At 46.6% G+C, this 14,644-nt stretch overlaps 1 protein-coding gene and 1 long non-coding RNA gene across 2 annotated transcripts in view; one reads left to right on the forward strand and one right to left on the reverse strand.

The window, feature by feature from the left end:
* The window catches only part of LOC109024269 (uncharacterized), a 67,113-nt gene extending 53,441 nt beyond the window's left edge, over window positions 1-13,672 (forward strand). Inside the window, exon 5 of the long non-coding RNA XR_002003762.2 lies at window positions 13,296-13,672. This is a non-coding gene — a long non-coding RNA (uncharacterized lncRNA). The remainder of the gene's footprint in view (window positions 1-13,295) is intronic.
* On the reverse strand, window positions 5,231-14,264 carry LOC101129052 (zinc finger protein 878). The gene is made up of 4 exons (XM_004060067.4): window positions 14,088-14,264; window positions 7,916-8,042; window positions 7,650-7,710; window positions 5,231-6,483 (listed from the first exon to the last, which is right to left on the reverse strand). Exons 1-4 carry the CDS (start codon window positions 14,088-14,090, stop codon window positions 5,238-5,240), a joined length of 1,437 nt encoding a protein of 478 aa, XP_004060115.2. The 5' UTR covers window positions 14,091-14,264; the 3' UTR covers window positions 5,231-5,237.
* Window positions 14,265-14,644: the final 380 nt, after the last annotated feature.

Here is a 14,644-nt window from a genome sequence, read left to right on the forward strand (position 1 = left end):
TGTACCTGCAATCCCTGCTACTCGGGAGGCTGAGGCAGGAGAATTGCTTGAACCTGGGAGGCAGAGGTTGCAGTGAGCCGAGATCGCACCACTGCACTCCAATCTGGGGACAAGAGCGAGACTTCGTCTCAAAAAAAAAAAACAAAAAAACTTTCTACTCTGCTTCTTCCCTCTGGTAATGTTCTGCCAGGTACATTAGTACTTCCAGACACTTTTTCCTCCTCCAAAGGTAGCTAAGCAATTGTTATTTCCCTCATGGAAAACTAAGTATAAATGGGAATATAGCTAGACCAATGAGGTCATGCAGAGGCAAAGGAGACTTATGTTGTTTATCAAGTTTTCTTTTCAGTACCTTAATTTTCACTTCTATTTGTTTAATTTTTTATTTTTTTGGAGACAGAGCCTCACTCTGTCATCCAGGCTGGAGTGTACTAGTGTGATCTCAGCTCACTGCAACCTCTACCTCCCGGGTTAAAGCAATCCTCTTACCTCAGCCTCCTGAGTAGCCAGGACCACAGGCCCGTGCCACCATGCCTGGCTAATTTTAGTGTTAGTTTGTAGACACAAATTCTCACTATGTTGCCCAGGCTGGTCTTAAACTCCTGGGCTCCAGCGATCTGCCCACCTTGACCTCTCACACAGTGCTGGGATTGATTACAGGCCTGAGCAACCATGCCCGGCCTTCATTTCTACTTTTTGATTATTTTAAAATTTATTTATTTTTCTTTATTTTTAGAGACAAGATCTTCCTACCTAGTCCAGGCTGGGGAACAGTGCAGCATTAAACTAATCCTCCTGACGCAGCTTCCTGACAAGCAGTGACCATAGACACATGCCACCACACCTGGATATTTTACAAAATTAATAGTACCTAAATATGGCTGGGCATGGTGGCTCACCCCTGTAATCCCAGCACTTTGGGAGGCCGAGGCAGGTGGATCACCTGAGGTCAGGAGTTCGAGACCAACCTGGACAACATGGTGAAACCTCGTCTCTACTAAATATACAAAAATTATCTGGGCATGGTGGCGGGTGCCTGTAATCCTAGCTACTCAGGAGGCTGAGGCAGAAGAATCACTTGAACCCGGAAGGCGGAGGTTGCAGTGAGCCAAGATCAGGCCACTTCACTCCAGCCTGGGCAACAGAGCAAAACTCCGTCTTAAAAAAAAAAAAAAAAAAAAAAAAAAAAAAACTGGCCAGGCGCGGTGGCTCACACCTGTAATCCCAGCACTTTGGGAGGCCAAGGCGGGCAGGTCAGGAGCTCAGGAGTTCGCGACTAGCCTGGCCAACATAGTGAAACCCCGTCTCTACTAAAAGTACAAAAAAATTAGCCAGGCGTGGTGGCTGGGGGCCTGTAATCTCAGCTACTTGGGAGGCTGAGGCAGGAGAATTGCTTTAACCCGCAAGACGGAGGTTGCAGTGAGATGAGATTGTGCCATTGCACTCCAGCCTGGGTGACAGAACGAGACTCTGTCTAAAACAAAAAAAAAAAACTGGCCAGGCGCGGTGGCTCACGGCTGTAATCCCAGCACTTTGGGAGGCCGAGGCGGGCAGATCACGATGTCAGGAGATGGAGACCATCCTGACTAACACGGTGAAACCCCGTCTCTACTAAAAATACAAAAAATTAGCCGGGCATGGTGGCGGGCGCCTGCAGTCCCAGCTACTCGGGAGGCTGAGGCAGGAGAATGGCGTGAACCCGGGAGGCGGAGCTTGCAGTGAGCGGAGATGGCGCCACTGCACTCCAGCCTGGGGGACACAGCAAGACTCCGTCTCAAAAAAAAAAAAAAAAAAAAAAAACAGGCCGGGAGTGGTGGTGGCTCACGCCTGTAATCCCAGCACTTTGGGAGGCCAAGGCAGGCGGATCGCAAGGTCAACAGATCAAGACCACCCTGGCCAACATGGTAAAACCCCGTCTCTACTAAAAATACAAAAATTAGCTAGGTGTGGTGGCGCATGCCTGTAGTCCCAACTACTTAGGAAACTGAGGCAAGAGAATCCCTTGAACCAGGGAGACGGAGGTTGCAGTGAGCCGAGATCACGCCACTGCACTCCAGGCTGGTGACAGAGCAAGAGTCCATCTCAAAAAAATAAATAAATAAAAGTATAAAATTTAGCTAAGCATGGGGGCACACGCCTGTAGTCCCAGCTACTCAGAAGGCTGAGGCAGGAGAACTGCTTGAACCCAGGAGGTGGACGTTGCAGTGAGCCGAGATCACGCCACTGCACTCCAACCTGGGTGACAAGAGCGAGACTCTGTCTCAAAAAAAAAAAGAAAGAAATTCCACATACCAAACTAGTCCCAGGAATAAATATGCAATTTATTAAACAAGAAAATAACAGCCTAACACAATAGCCAAAAAAGTTAAAATTTCAGAAATATTTGTTTTCCCATGAAAACTAGATAGCCAGTCATGGTGGCTCATGCCTGTAATTTCAGCACGTTGGGAGCCCAAGGCAGAAGGACTGTTTGAACCCAGGAGTTCTAGAGTACCGTGGACAACATAGGGAGACCAGGTCTCCACAAAAAAATTAAGAAATTAGATGGGTGTGGCCGGGCACGGTGGCTCATGCCTGTAATCCCAGCACTTTGGGAGGCTGAGGTGGGCAGATCGCAAGGTGAGGAGTTTGAGACCAGCCTGGCCAATATGGTGAAACCCCATCTCTACTAAAAATACAAAATTAACCGGGCATTGTGGCACATGCCTGTAATCCCAGCTGAGATCGTGCCACTGCACTCCAGCCCGGGCGACAGAGCGAGGCTCTGTCTCAAAAAAATAAAAAATAAAAAAATAGAAAAGAAATTAGATGGGTGTGGGCCAGGCGCGGTGGCTCACGCCTGTAATCCCAGCCTTCTGGGAGGCCGAGGCGGGCGGATCACAAGGTCAGGAGATCGAGACCATCCTGGCTAACACGGTGAAACCCCTTCTCTACTAAAAAATACAAAAATTTAGCCGGGTATGGTGGCGGGCGCCTGTAGTCCCAGCTACTCGGGAGGCTGAGGCAGGAGAATGGCGTGAACCCAGGAGGTGGAGCCTGCAGTGAGCCGAGATCGCGCCACTGCATTCCAGCACTCCAGCCTGGGCGACAGAGCAAGACTCTGTCTCAAAAAAAAAAAAAAAAATTAGATGGGTGTGGTGGCTCACATTTGTAGTCCCAGCTGTTCAGGAGGCTGAGATGGGAGGATCCCATGGGGCTGGGAGATATAGGCTGCAGTGAGCAGTGATCAAGCCACTGCACTCCAGCCTAAGTGACAGATGGAGACTGTCCCAAACAAAACAAACTAAGCAGAAAAACTAAGGATAGCACCTTCGAATTTGTCCCTAAGTTGTCAAAGTCTTGGACCCCCACTGAAGGAATTCCCTGGTACTTAGACACCAGATAAAGCAGAAGTGAAGACTGCACTCTAATTATCCTCCTTTGTTTTAGGTTTCTTCCTGAAGGACTTGTGAAAAGTCATTTCCTCTACTTTTTTTTCTGCTGACCCCCAAGTTTTAAACAAAGCTTTTCTTCCCTAAGCAATTGCAAATCAGAAAATCTTTAACCTGTAAGCCCCAGCTTTAAAATATCCCATCCTTTCAAGCATAAACCAATGAGTAATCTCCATGTATTCATTTGTTATTTTGCCTGTAGCATCTACATTCCTAAAATTTACCCCTGCTTCTAAAAATCCCTGCCTGCAATCCAGTGGGGGAGGTCAGGATTTAAGACTTTGGCTGGGCGCAGTGGCTCACGCCTATAATCCCAGCACTTTCGGAGGCTGAGGCAGGCAGATCACAAGGTCAGGAGATCAAGACCATCCTGGCTAACATGGTGAAACCACATCTCTACTAAAAATACAAAAAAAAAGACTTTATACCTGTGTGGTCCTCCTTGATTGGGACTCTGCAATAAAAGGCTTTTTCCACATCACTTCAAACCCCAGTGTAAATGCCTGGCTTTCCAGGGCAAGGCAACTGGATCACAGTTCTGTCCTCAACCCCTGGGGCTCTGGTCGCAAGGCTGGAAATAGACAGGCTTTCTCCCACATCTTTCTCACTTTCATGTAGGAAAGAAGTAGTTTCCTTCTTTAAAATCAAAACTGTTTTATCCTCAGGATAGGTACCTGCACGGACATCATAAAGTTAACTTTTCAGAATATGTTTATCAGCCAGGTAGAGTGGCTTACAGCTGTAATCCTAGCACTTTTGGAAACTAAGGTGGGAGGATTGCTCATGACTAGGTGTTCACAACCAGCCTGAGCAATGGAATGAGAACCTGTCTCTATGAAAGGAATGAAAAATGAGCTAAGAATGGTGATACCTGTCTGTAGTCATAGCTACTCAGAAGGCTAAGGCAAGAGGATCATTTGAGCCCAAGAGTTCAAGGCTGCAGGGAACTATGATTGTACCACTGCACTTCAACCTGGGTGACAGAGGGACACCCTGTCTCCCAAAACACACACACACAAATACATATATACATCTATGTATGTATGTAAATATCCTATATATTTTCCTTATGCATTTTAAATATAGTTATATGTTAAAATATATATGCATATTTATATACAGAATATAAATATGTATATTTCATCTTATTTATTTATTTATTTTTGAGATGAAGTTTCACTCTTGTTGCCCAGGCTGGAGTGCAATGGCACAATCTCGGCTTACTGCAACCTCTGCCTCCCAGGTTCAAGCGATTCTCCTGCCTCAGCCTCCCAAGTAGCTGGGATTACAGGTGCCTGCCACCACACCTGGCTAATTTTGTATTTTTAGTAGAGATGGGGTTTCTCTATGTCGATCAGGCTGGTCTCGAACTCCCAACCTCAGGTGATCTCCCTGCCTCCACCTCCCAAAGTGCTGGGATTACAGGCATGAGCCACTGTGCCTGGCCTATTTTATTTTATTATGTAATAGAGATCACATCTCACTATATTGCCCAAGCTGGTCTCAACCTCTTCAGCTTAAGCAATCCTCCTGCCTTGGCTTCCCAAAATGCTGAGATTACAGGTGTCTCTGCAGTGAGTCCTTCCATGCATTTGAAGTTCTGAGTCCCATCTAAGGACTTTACCATATTGCTTACATCCATAGAGTTTCTAGCCAGCGTGAGTCCTTACATGCTTTTGAAGGATTGAGACAGATCTAAAGGCTTTACCACATTGCTTACACTCATAGGGTTTCTCTCCAGTGTGAATCCTTTCATGGTAGAGAAAAGAGTTGGAAGAAATGAAGGCTTTCCCACACTGTTTACATTTATAGGGTTTCTCTCCAGTGAGTCCTTTTATGATAGCGAATAGAATTAGAAGAAATGAAGGCTTTTCCACATTGCTTACACTCATATGGTTTCTCTCCTGTGTGAGTCCTTTCATGCATTTTAAGTTGTGAGGCAACTCTAAAGACTTTACCACATTGCTTACATCCATAGGGTTTCTCTCCTGTGTGAGTTCGTATGTGCTTTTGAAGGACTGAGGCAGATCTGAAGGCTTTCCCACATTGCTTACACTCATAGGGTTTCTCTCCAGTGTGAGTCCTTTCATGATAGTGAAAGGAATTGGAAGAAGTGAAGGTTTTCCCACATTGTTTACATTCAAAGGGTTTCTCTCCAGTGTGTGTCCTTTCATGTATTCGAAGATCCTTGACAAAACTGAAGGCTTTCTCACATTTCTTACATTCATAAGGTTTCTCTCCAGTGTGAGTCTTTTCATGATAGCGAAAGGAAGTGGAAGAAATAAATCCCTTACCACATAGCTTACACTCATAGGGTTTCTCTCCAGTGTGTTTTCTTTCATGTACTCGCAGGTACTTGACAGATCTGAAGGCTTTCCTACATTGTGTACACTCATAGGGTTTCTCTCCACTGTGAGTCCTTTCATGATATTGAAAGGAACTGGGACAATTGAAGGCTTTATCACATTGCTTGCATTTATAGCGTTTCTCTCCAGTGTGACTTTTCTCATGTCTTTTTAACGAACTGGGAGAAAAAAAGGCTTTCCCACATATGTTACATTTATGAGGTCTCTCTCCAGTGTGCATTCTCATGTGTGTCTGAAAGCTTACAAGATAAGATAATGCTTTCCCACACTGCTTACATTCATAGGGTTTTTTTGCAGAGTGGATTCTTTCATGTCTACGAACAGAACTGGGAAAACTGAATGCTTTCCCACACTGCTTACATTCATAGGGTTTTTTCGCAGAGTGGATTCTTTCATGTCTACGAACAGAACTGGGAAACCTGAATGCTTTCCCACATTCCTTACATTCATAAGGCTTTTCCCCAGTGTGAGTTCTTCCATGTATTGCAAGGCTACTGGAATAACTAAAGGCTCTGAGGTGCCTATTAAGGGATGAAAGACCTATGCCGATTTCTCCACACACACTGCTTTCATATGATTGTACTCCAGGAGTTTTCTTCTTCAGTGTGTCATCTGGAACCTGTGTCAAAACTTCGCCATGCTGATGACTTTCTTTACTTTCAGAGAGTCTCTCCCCTATAAGTCTTCTGTGAACAATGAAAGCACATTATAATGGGTTTATCACTAATTTTAATTCCTTTGCAAGTATTACACTTGCATTTTTAACAGTGCCCAGCAAAGTGTAGGCTTTCTGTCCTGTCTGAACATGAATGGAACACATGCTATATAAGATGGCCTAGCCAGGCCAGGCGTGGTGGCTTACGCCTGTAATCCCAGCACTTTGGGAGGCCGAGGCGGGTGGATCATGAGGTCAGGAGATCGAGACCATCCTGGCTAACATGGTGAAACCCTGTCTCTACTAAAAAATACAAAAAATTAGCCGGGCGTGGTGGCAGGTGCCTGCAGTCCCAGCTACGGGGAGGCTGAGGCAGAAGAATAGCGTGAATCTGGGAGGCAGAGCTTACAGTGAGCCGAGATCACACCGCTGCACTCCAGCCTGGGCGACAGAGCAAGACACTGTCTCAAACAAACAAACAAAAAACAAAAAAAAGATGGCCCAGCCATATCTCTTATCAAAAAAGATAATATTGATACAGGGATTTTAAATGCTTTATTTATTTATTTATTTATGAGACCGAGTCTCACTCTGTCGTCAGGCTGGAGGGCAGTGGCACCATCTTGGCTCACTGCAACCTCCGCCTCCCAGGTTCAAGCGATTCTCCTGCCTCAGCCTCCCAAGGACTACAGGCACGCACCACCATGCCCAGCTAATTTCTCATATTTTTAGTAGAGACAGGCTTTCACCATGTTGGCCAGGATGGTCTCGATCTCTTGACCTCATGATCCACCCACCTCCGCCTTCCAAAGTGCTGGGGTTACAGGTGTGAGCCACCATGTCCAGCTTTTACATGCTATTTTAAAGTAAACTATTTTATAAATACGGTCTTTGTCTTTTTGTCTGTTTGGTTTTGAGTCAGGGTCTCACCCTGTGGCTCAGGCTGCCCTCCAGTGATGCCATCATGACTCAGTGCAACCTCAAACTCCCAGGTTCAAGCGATCTTCCATCCTGACCTCCAAAAGGGCTGGATTATACACATAAGCCATGTCACACTTTATATGTTTCTAGGGAAGCTTTTCTAAGAATAAATACATTGGAACTAGGTTTATTTCTTATGCTTGCTTCTTTTTAACCTTTTCTTCCATTCTAAGATTGTATACAGAGACATTATTTTCTCTTTTAAGTGCCAGTTACCTTAGGTTTCTCCTAGGATTTTGGTGCTCATCTTCAATGTACTGGTTGTTCCATTTTTTTCCTAAAATGCAGACCCAGAAAAATAGCCCTGAATTAGTATAAAATTATTTTAAAAAGTTACTTGATTCTATGTCCATGGCTCATTGCACCTGTGTCTCATTTATTCAAAGTATTCCCTGACCATATTCCAAATCACTCAACGGCACTGATGAGCTAGAAACACCTGTTCTTTAATTCACTGAGGGAAGTAATACTGTCATTCTTACCTATGGAGGTCAGGTTCCTCAAGGTTTCCTGCATCACTTCCCTGTAGAGATTTTTCTGGGAAGGATCCAGCAAAGCCCACTCCTCCTGGGTGAAGTTCACAGCCACATCCTCAAAGGCCACCGAATCCTGAAATATCCCACATGTGGACAGGAGGATGAGTGAGGCTGACAGCACTGGGTTTCTATACCCTGTTCCTAGGAAGTTCTCAGGATGCTGTGGTGTGTGGACTCCAAACATTTATTCCATGACTTGGTCATCAGATCCCTTACTCTGTCTACACTCACTTTCTTCCATAAAACAATTTTGATGCTAGAATTGAACTCTGGATGGGGTAAAGCAACAGCAGAATAGGAAAAATGTGTGTTTCTGGTGAGTCCAGGGAGAAAGTCGTGCTGCCTGGACTGCCCTTAATGTCCGAAGTGTGGATCTGCAGCACCTGTCATAACGAACTCCTTTGAATTTCTGAGCAAAACAAATTTAATGTGAGCAGCCCTAAGCCTGCATATTCTTGAAAATGCCTGTTCACAAAGTTGAACCTTTGTGATGACTAGAAAGTGGGTTTTGTTCTGATTCCAGTAGCAGAAGCCAAAAACAAAAAAACTGGGTTTTGCAAGGGGCTTTATTAATCTAACTGATAAGAGAGTCTGGCCAGGCGCGGTGGCTCATGCCTATAAATCTCAGCACTTTGGGAGGTGAAGGCGGGCAGATCGCCTGAGGTCAGGAGTTTGAGACCAACCTGGCCAACATGGCAAAACCCTGTCTCTACTAAAAATAATAAAATTAGCCAGGCATAGTGATGGGCTCCTGTAATTCCAGCTACTTGGGAGACTCAAGCAGGAGAATCACTTGAACCCATGAGGCAGAGGTTGCAGTGAGCCAAAAACGTGCCACCACACTCCAGCCTGGGTGACAGAGCCAGACTCCATCGGTTAAAAAAAAAAAAAAAAATTCTAATTGATAAGAGAGTCATAACTAACTAAAACAAAAACTCACGAAAAGAAACCTTTCTGGGAAACTGTATGTGGATAGAAAAACCTAAACTGGGCTGGACACAGTGGCTCATGCCTATAATTCCAGCACTTTGGGAGGCCAAGGCGGGCAGATCACCTGAGGTCAGCAGTTCAAGACCAGCATGATCAATATGATGAAACCCTGTCTCTACTAATAGATAATCCCAAGTGTTAGTAAACCACAAAAATGAAGACACACACATGAAAGGCTAGATGGTTGATCCATACATACACTGCTGGCATTATCTTTCAAATTGGAATTTATCCATAATATACAACCCAGTGACTTTTCCCCCAATATGTGAGAAATTTATGTTCCATTTTCATATGGCAAAGAAAACCAACCATGACATTGTCACCAAGGTCAAAAACTAAACTGTAAACCCAAATCCCATTAAGCAGTGAAATGCATAAGTAAACTGGGTGACACACGACTCAACACAGTGGCATGTTTGCAACAGAATGAGGCAAAAAGTCAGAAACAAACCCTTTTGGTATAATATGAAAGGTACATTAATTGCAATACTAAGTTACAGGAAACTCCAAACAGCCAAAATTCTACTTTGTGATAAAAGAAAATATGGCAGGCCTGGGCCGGGCGCGGTGGCTCACGCCTGTAATCCCAGCACTTTGGGAGGCCGAGGCGGGTGGATCACAAGGTCAGGAGATTGAGACCATCCTGGCTAACACCGTGAAACCGCGTCTCTACTAAAAATACATAAAACTAGCCGGTCTTGGTGGCGGGCGCCTATAGTCCCAGCTACTCGGGAGGCTGAGGCAGGAGAATGGCGTGAACCCGGGAGGCGGAGCTTGCAGTGAGCCAAGATCGAGCCACTGCACTCCAGCCTGGGCGACTGAATGAGACTCCATCTCAAAAAAAGAAAAGAAAAAAAAAATATATGGCAGGCCTGGCACAGTGGCTCACACCTGTAATCCCAGCACTTTAGGAGGCAGGCACAGATGGATCACCTGAGGTCAGGAGTTCGAGACCAGCCTGGCCAACCAGGTGAAACCAAGTCTCTACTAAAAATACGAATATCAGCTGGGCGTGGTGGCAGGCGCTTGTAATCCCAGCTACTTGGGGGGCCGAGGCAGGAGAATCACTTGAACCTAGGAGGTAGAGATTACAATGAGCCAAGATCGTGCATTGCACTCCAGCTTGGGCAACAGAGCAAGACTCTGTCTCAAAAAAAAAAAAAAAGAAAAGAAAAGAAAGGTTGGGCACGGTGCCTCAGCACTTTGGGAAACTGAGGTGGGCAGATCACAAAGTCAGGAGTTTGAGACCAGCCTGGCCAATATAGTGAAACTCCGTCTCTACTAAAAATATAAAAATTAGCTGGGTGTGGTGGTATGCACCTGTAGTCCCAGCTACTCGGGAAGCTAAGGCAGGAGAATCACTTGAACCCAGGAGGCAGATGTTGCAGTGAGCCAAGATCACGCCACTGCACTCCAGCCTGGGCGAGAGGCAGCTCCGTCTCAAAAAAAAAAAAAAAAGAAAAAAAAAAGATAATACAGCTACAAAGAATAACAAAAAGAAGGCTGGGTGCGGTGGCTCATGTCTGTAATTCCAGCACTTTGGGAGGTGGATCACCTGAGGTCAGGAGTTCAAGACAAGCTCAGCCAAAGTGGTGAAACCCCATCTCTATTAAAAATACAAAAATTAGCCAGGTGTAGTGGCAGGTGCCTGTAATCCCAGCCACTTGGGAGGCTGAGGAAGGAGAATCGCTTGGACCCAGGAGATAGAAGTTGTAGTGAGCAGAGATGGTGTCACTGCACTCCAGCCTGAGTGACAGAGCGAGACTCCCTCTCAAAAAAAAAAAAAAAAGAATAACAGGCCGGGCACAGTGGCTCACACCTGTAATCCCAACACTTTGGGAAGCCAAGGCGGGTGGAGCATGAGGTCAGGAGTTCAAGACCAGCTTGGCCAACCTAGTGAAACCCCGTCTCTACTAAAAATACAAAAATTAGCCAGGCGTGGTGGCGCATGCCTGTAATCCCAGCTACTCGGGAGGCTGAGGCAGGAGAATCACTTGAACCTGGGAAGTGGAGGTTGCAGTGAGCTGAACTCACGCCATTGCACTCCAGCTTGGGCAACAAGAGCGAAACTCCATCTCAAAAAAAAAAAAAGAATAACCAAAAGAATCAAAATTTTGACCAGCTTTGTGTGCCATAGTTAGATGACATCAAAGAAACACACCAGAACTGCCCAAGGACTATTCATTTTCCTGGGTGGTGTTCCCAAGTATATTCTTACTGACATGGCATCCAATTTTAAAACATCCAATTTTGGCCGGGTGCGGTGGCTCATGCCTGTAATCCCAGCACTGTGGGAGGCCAAAGCAGGCAGATCACCTGAGATCAGGAGTTTGAGACCAGCCTGGCCAACATGGTGAAACCCTGTCTCTACTAAAAATACAAAAATTAGCCAGGTATGGTGGCACGCGCCTGTAGTCCCAGCTACTTGGGAGGCTGAAGCAGGAGAATCGATTGAACCCGGGAGGTGGAGTTTGCAGTGAGCCAAGATTATGCCAGTGCACTACTCCAGCCTGGGCGACAGAAAGAGACTCCGTCTCAAAAGTAAATAAATAAATAAATAAAAAGCAATTAAACTGAACTGGCTATAGAACACTAAGACCCTTCACAAGCATGCTGAAGTCAAATTCAAATCCAATTCACATAAATTTCTAATCTGTGGCCTGAGGAAACAGTATCACTAATGACTAATTTATAGGGAAATGAAATTTAGGCTTAACCAGGCACAATCGGTCAATTAATCTCTGGTTACATAACCAAAAGTTTCACCTGTACAGAATGTGAAAATAGGTGATTCAAAAATTTAAGCTGCTGGAACTCTAAATTATCTTGAGGTTTAAAGGAATGCCATTCTGGGGTTGAGACACCTGACAGGCAGCGGTAACAGAGCCAGCCAGGGAACCTTCCATTCCCTGATTACAGATTAGCTTTCTTTCTTACCTATATTGTTTTGTAAAATATTTTAAATGACAAGCAAGTCAGGAAAGACCCTTTCCCTCTTAAGGATTGATTTCATTATAGACTAACTTCCCTCTTACTTTTCTTACACAAAGACTTCATGGCCATCACATCTTCTGAAGCTGGAAATGTTAAATTCACTTTTTTAAATAAGAAAAGAAATGAAAACCGGCCGCGCGCGGTGGCTCACGCCTGTAATCCCAGCACTTTGGGAGGCCGAGGTGGGCAGATCACGAAGTCAGGAGATCGAGACCATAGTGGCTAACACGGTGAAACCCCGTCTCTACTAAAAAATACAAAAAAATTAGCCGGGCGCGGTGGCGGGCGCCTGTAGTCCCAGCTACTTGGGAGGCTGAGGCAGGAGAATGGCGTGAACCCGGAAGGCGGAGCTTGCAGTGAGCAGAGATCGCGCCACTGCACTCCAGCCTGGGCGACAGAGCGAGACTCCGTCTTAAAAAAAAAAAAAAAAAGAGAGAAAAGGAAAGAAATTAAAACCTCTTGCAAAGAAAATTTTAAAGTCCTGGGCCGGGCGAGGTGGCTCACGCCTGTAATCTGATACAGGAGAATCGCTTGAACCCGGGAGGCGGAGGTTGCAGTGAGCCGAGATTGCGCCATTGCACTCCAGCCTCGGCAACAAGAGGCAACCAAGAGCGAAACTCCGTCTCAAACAAACAAACAAAAAAACCTGTAACTAAATTGTATAATTAATTTAGTTGTACTAATTAGTTGTATTAAATTAATTGTACAATTAATTTAGTTGTACTAATTGTTGCGATAATTAAATTTCTTTGGTTTTTTGCCTATATAAGAAGGAGCTTAACTTTTTTTTTTTTTTGAGACAGTCTCATTCTTTCACCATGGCTGGAGTGCAGTGGGGCATTCCACTGTAATCCCAACACTTTGGGAGGCCGAGGCGGTTGGATCACGAGGTCAGGAGTTCGAGAGCAGCCTGGCCAATATCATGAAACCCCGTCTCTACTAAAAATACAAAAATTGGCCGGGCGCAGTGGCTCACGGCTGTAATCCCAGTACCTTGGGAGGCCGAAGTGGGCGGATCACAAAGTCAGGAGGAGTTCAAGACCAGCCTGGCCAATATGGTGAAACCCGTTTCTACTAAAAATACAAAAATTAGCCGGGCGTGGTAGCGGGCGCCTGTAGTCCCAGCTACTCGGGAGGCTGAGGCAAGAGAATCGCTTGAACCCGGGAGGCGGAGGTTGCAGTGAGCCGAGATGGCGCCACAGCACTTCAGCCTGGGGCGACGGAGCGAGACTCCGTCTCAAAAATATAAAAATCTGGTAAAATAAAAACAGGTCTTTTGGGGAAGGGAGCGGGGACTGGGATGGAATAACGTGGCAGATAACAGCCCTTCTTCCTACAGCCTCCAAATTTTAGACAAAGCTTTACACACTCTCAACCAGCGGCCACCTACAGAATCCCTCCACCACCTGTGCCTTCTAACCGCGCTTCCATGTGTCCCGCCTTTCGGCCAAAGGAACTTACACCTTCCCGGCACTGATTCATCATTTTCCTGCAATTCCTGTCTCCCTGAAATGAATAAAACCAAACTGTCAGGAGCTGCCTCGGGATTGCTTACTCCAGACTTCGCGGGGTTGTGTTTCCCTCTGCCGAGGTCTCTCCTATTCGGCTCAGAATAAACTTATTCTACACGGTTTGGGTTTTTCCGTTACCAAACCACAAGCCAGGACTGGGAATTTCTCATTCATTAATCGCTGTTTGCTAAAATAAACTCTCATTTTTTAACAGTGCCTCAGTTTAATTTTTAACTGGAAAAAAAAAGGAACTGGGTACCCCACAGCCCACAGCTCCTCCCACACGAACCCCACACCCGAGGCGGGATCCCCCCATGACCCTTCCGTGGTCACCGCACAATCTGGGGAGACGCGGGACTGCGGGCGCGGAGCTGCTCAGAGAGGGAGCCGGGGCCAGGGCCGCACTCGCCGCGCAGGGACCGGACAGGACGCCCGGGGTCCCGGCTGCCGGCCCAGCTCCACCCAGCGGCCGAGGGGACCGAGGGCCGAGCTGCGCCAGGGGGACTGTGTCTGGAGCCCAGAGTCGCTGCAGGGGGGCCCGGGCCCCGCCACAGCGGGTTCCTCTCGGTTCCACCCAGTCCCTCCTTTCGCCTTGGGACTCCGCAGCACCGCATGCTCACCATTTCCTGGCTTCCAGGTATTCTGGCGTCCTCTCTAAAGGTCCCGTGAACAGTGCAGGTCACAGCGCAGTCGACAGAGCAACAGCAGCTACGGCGGAAGTAACTGGTCCCTCTCGGAGCAAGAAAGACCCAGACCTTAACTAGCGCGAGCAGCCCAAGGAGTGAAGAGAGCGGGAATGCAACCTCCCCTTCCCTGGAGGACAGTGGCAGGGCCCCGCCCTAGCGCCCCTGATTGGATAGGGGTCTAGACTCCGCCCCCTTCCCTGAGTGACAGCAGAAGCCCCGGGTAACTGGGCGCTGCAGAGCCGAAGCGACTGGTTCTGGCCACACTTTCCAAGGTCAGCTCCCTCCCTCCCTCCCACCTTTACTTCGAATATTTGCCTTCGGCCAAACTTGCTCCGAACTGCTAGAAGGGGCACTGTTGTCTTCCTCACTCCGTGGGCCGTCCCTGCTCCTTCATCCTGCACGGCACGGAATTCCAGATTCAGTGTCCACAAAATGTGAAAGACATTAAAATATTTTGCCCTAAGATATTGCCCTGCCAAAATATATGTCTT

This window comes from Gorilla gorilla, chromosome 20, assembly GCF_029281585.2.
Source record: "Gorilla gorilla gorilla isolate KB3781 chromosome 20, NHGRI_mGorGor1-v2.1_pri, whole genome shotgun sequence".
Taxonomy (NCBI): domain Eukaryota; kingdom Metazoa; phylum Chordata; class Mammalia; order Primates; family Hominidae; genus Gorilla; species Gorilla gorilla.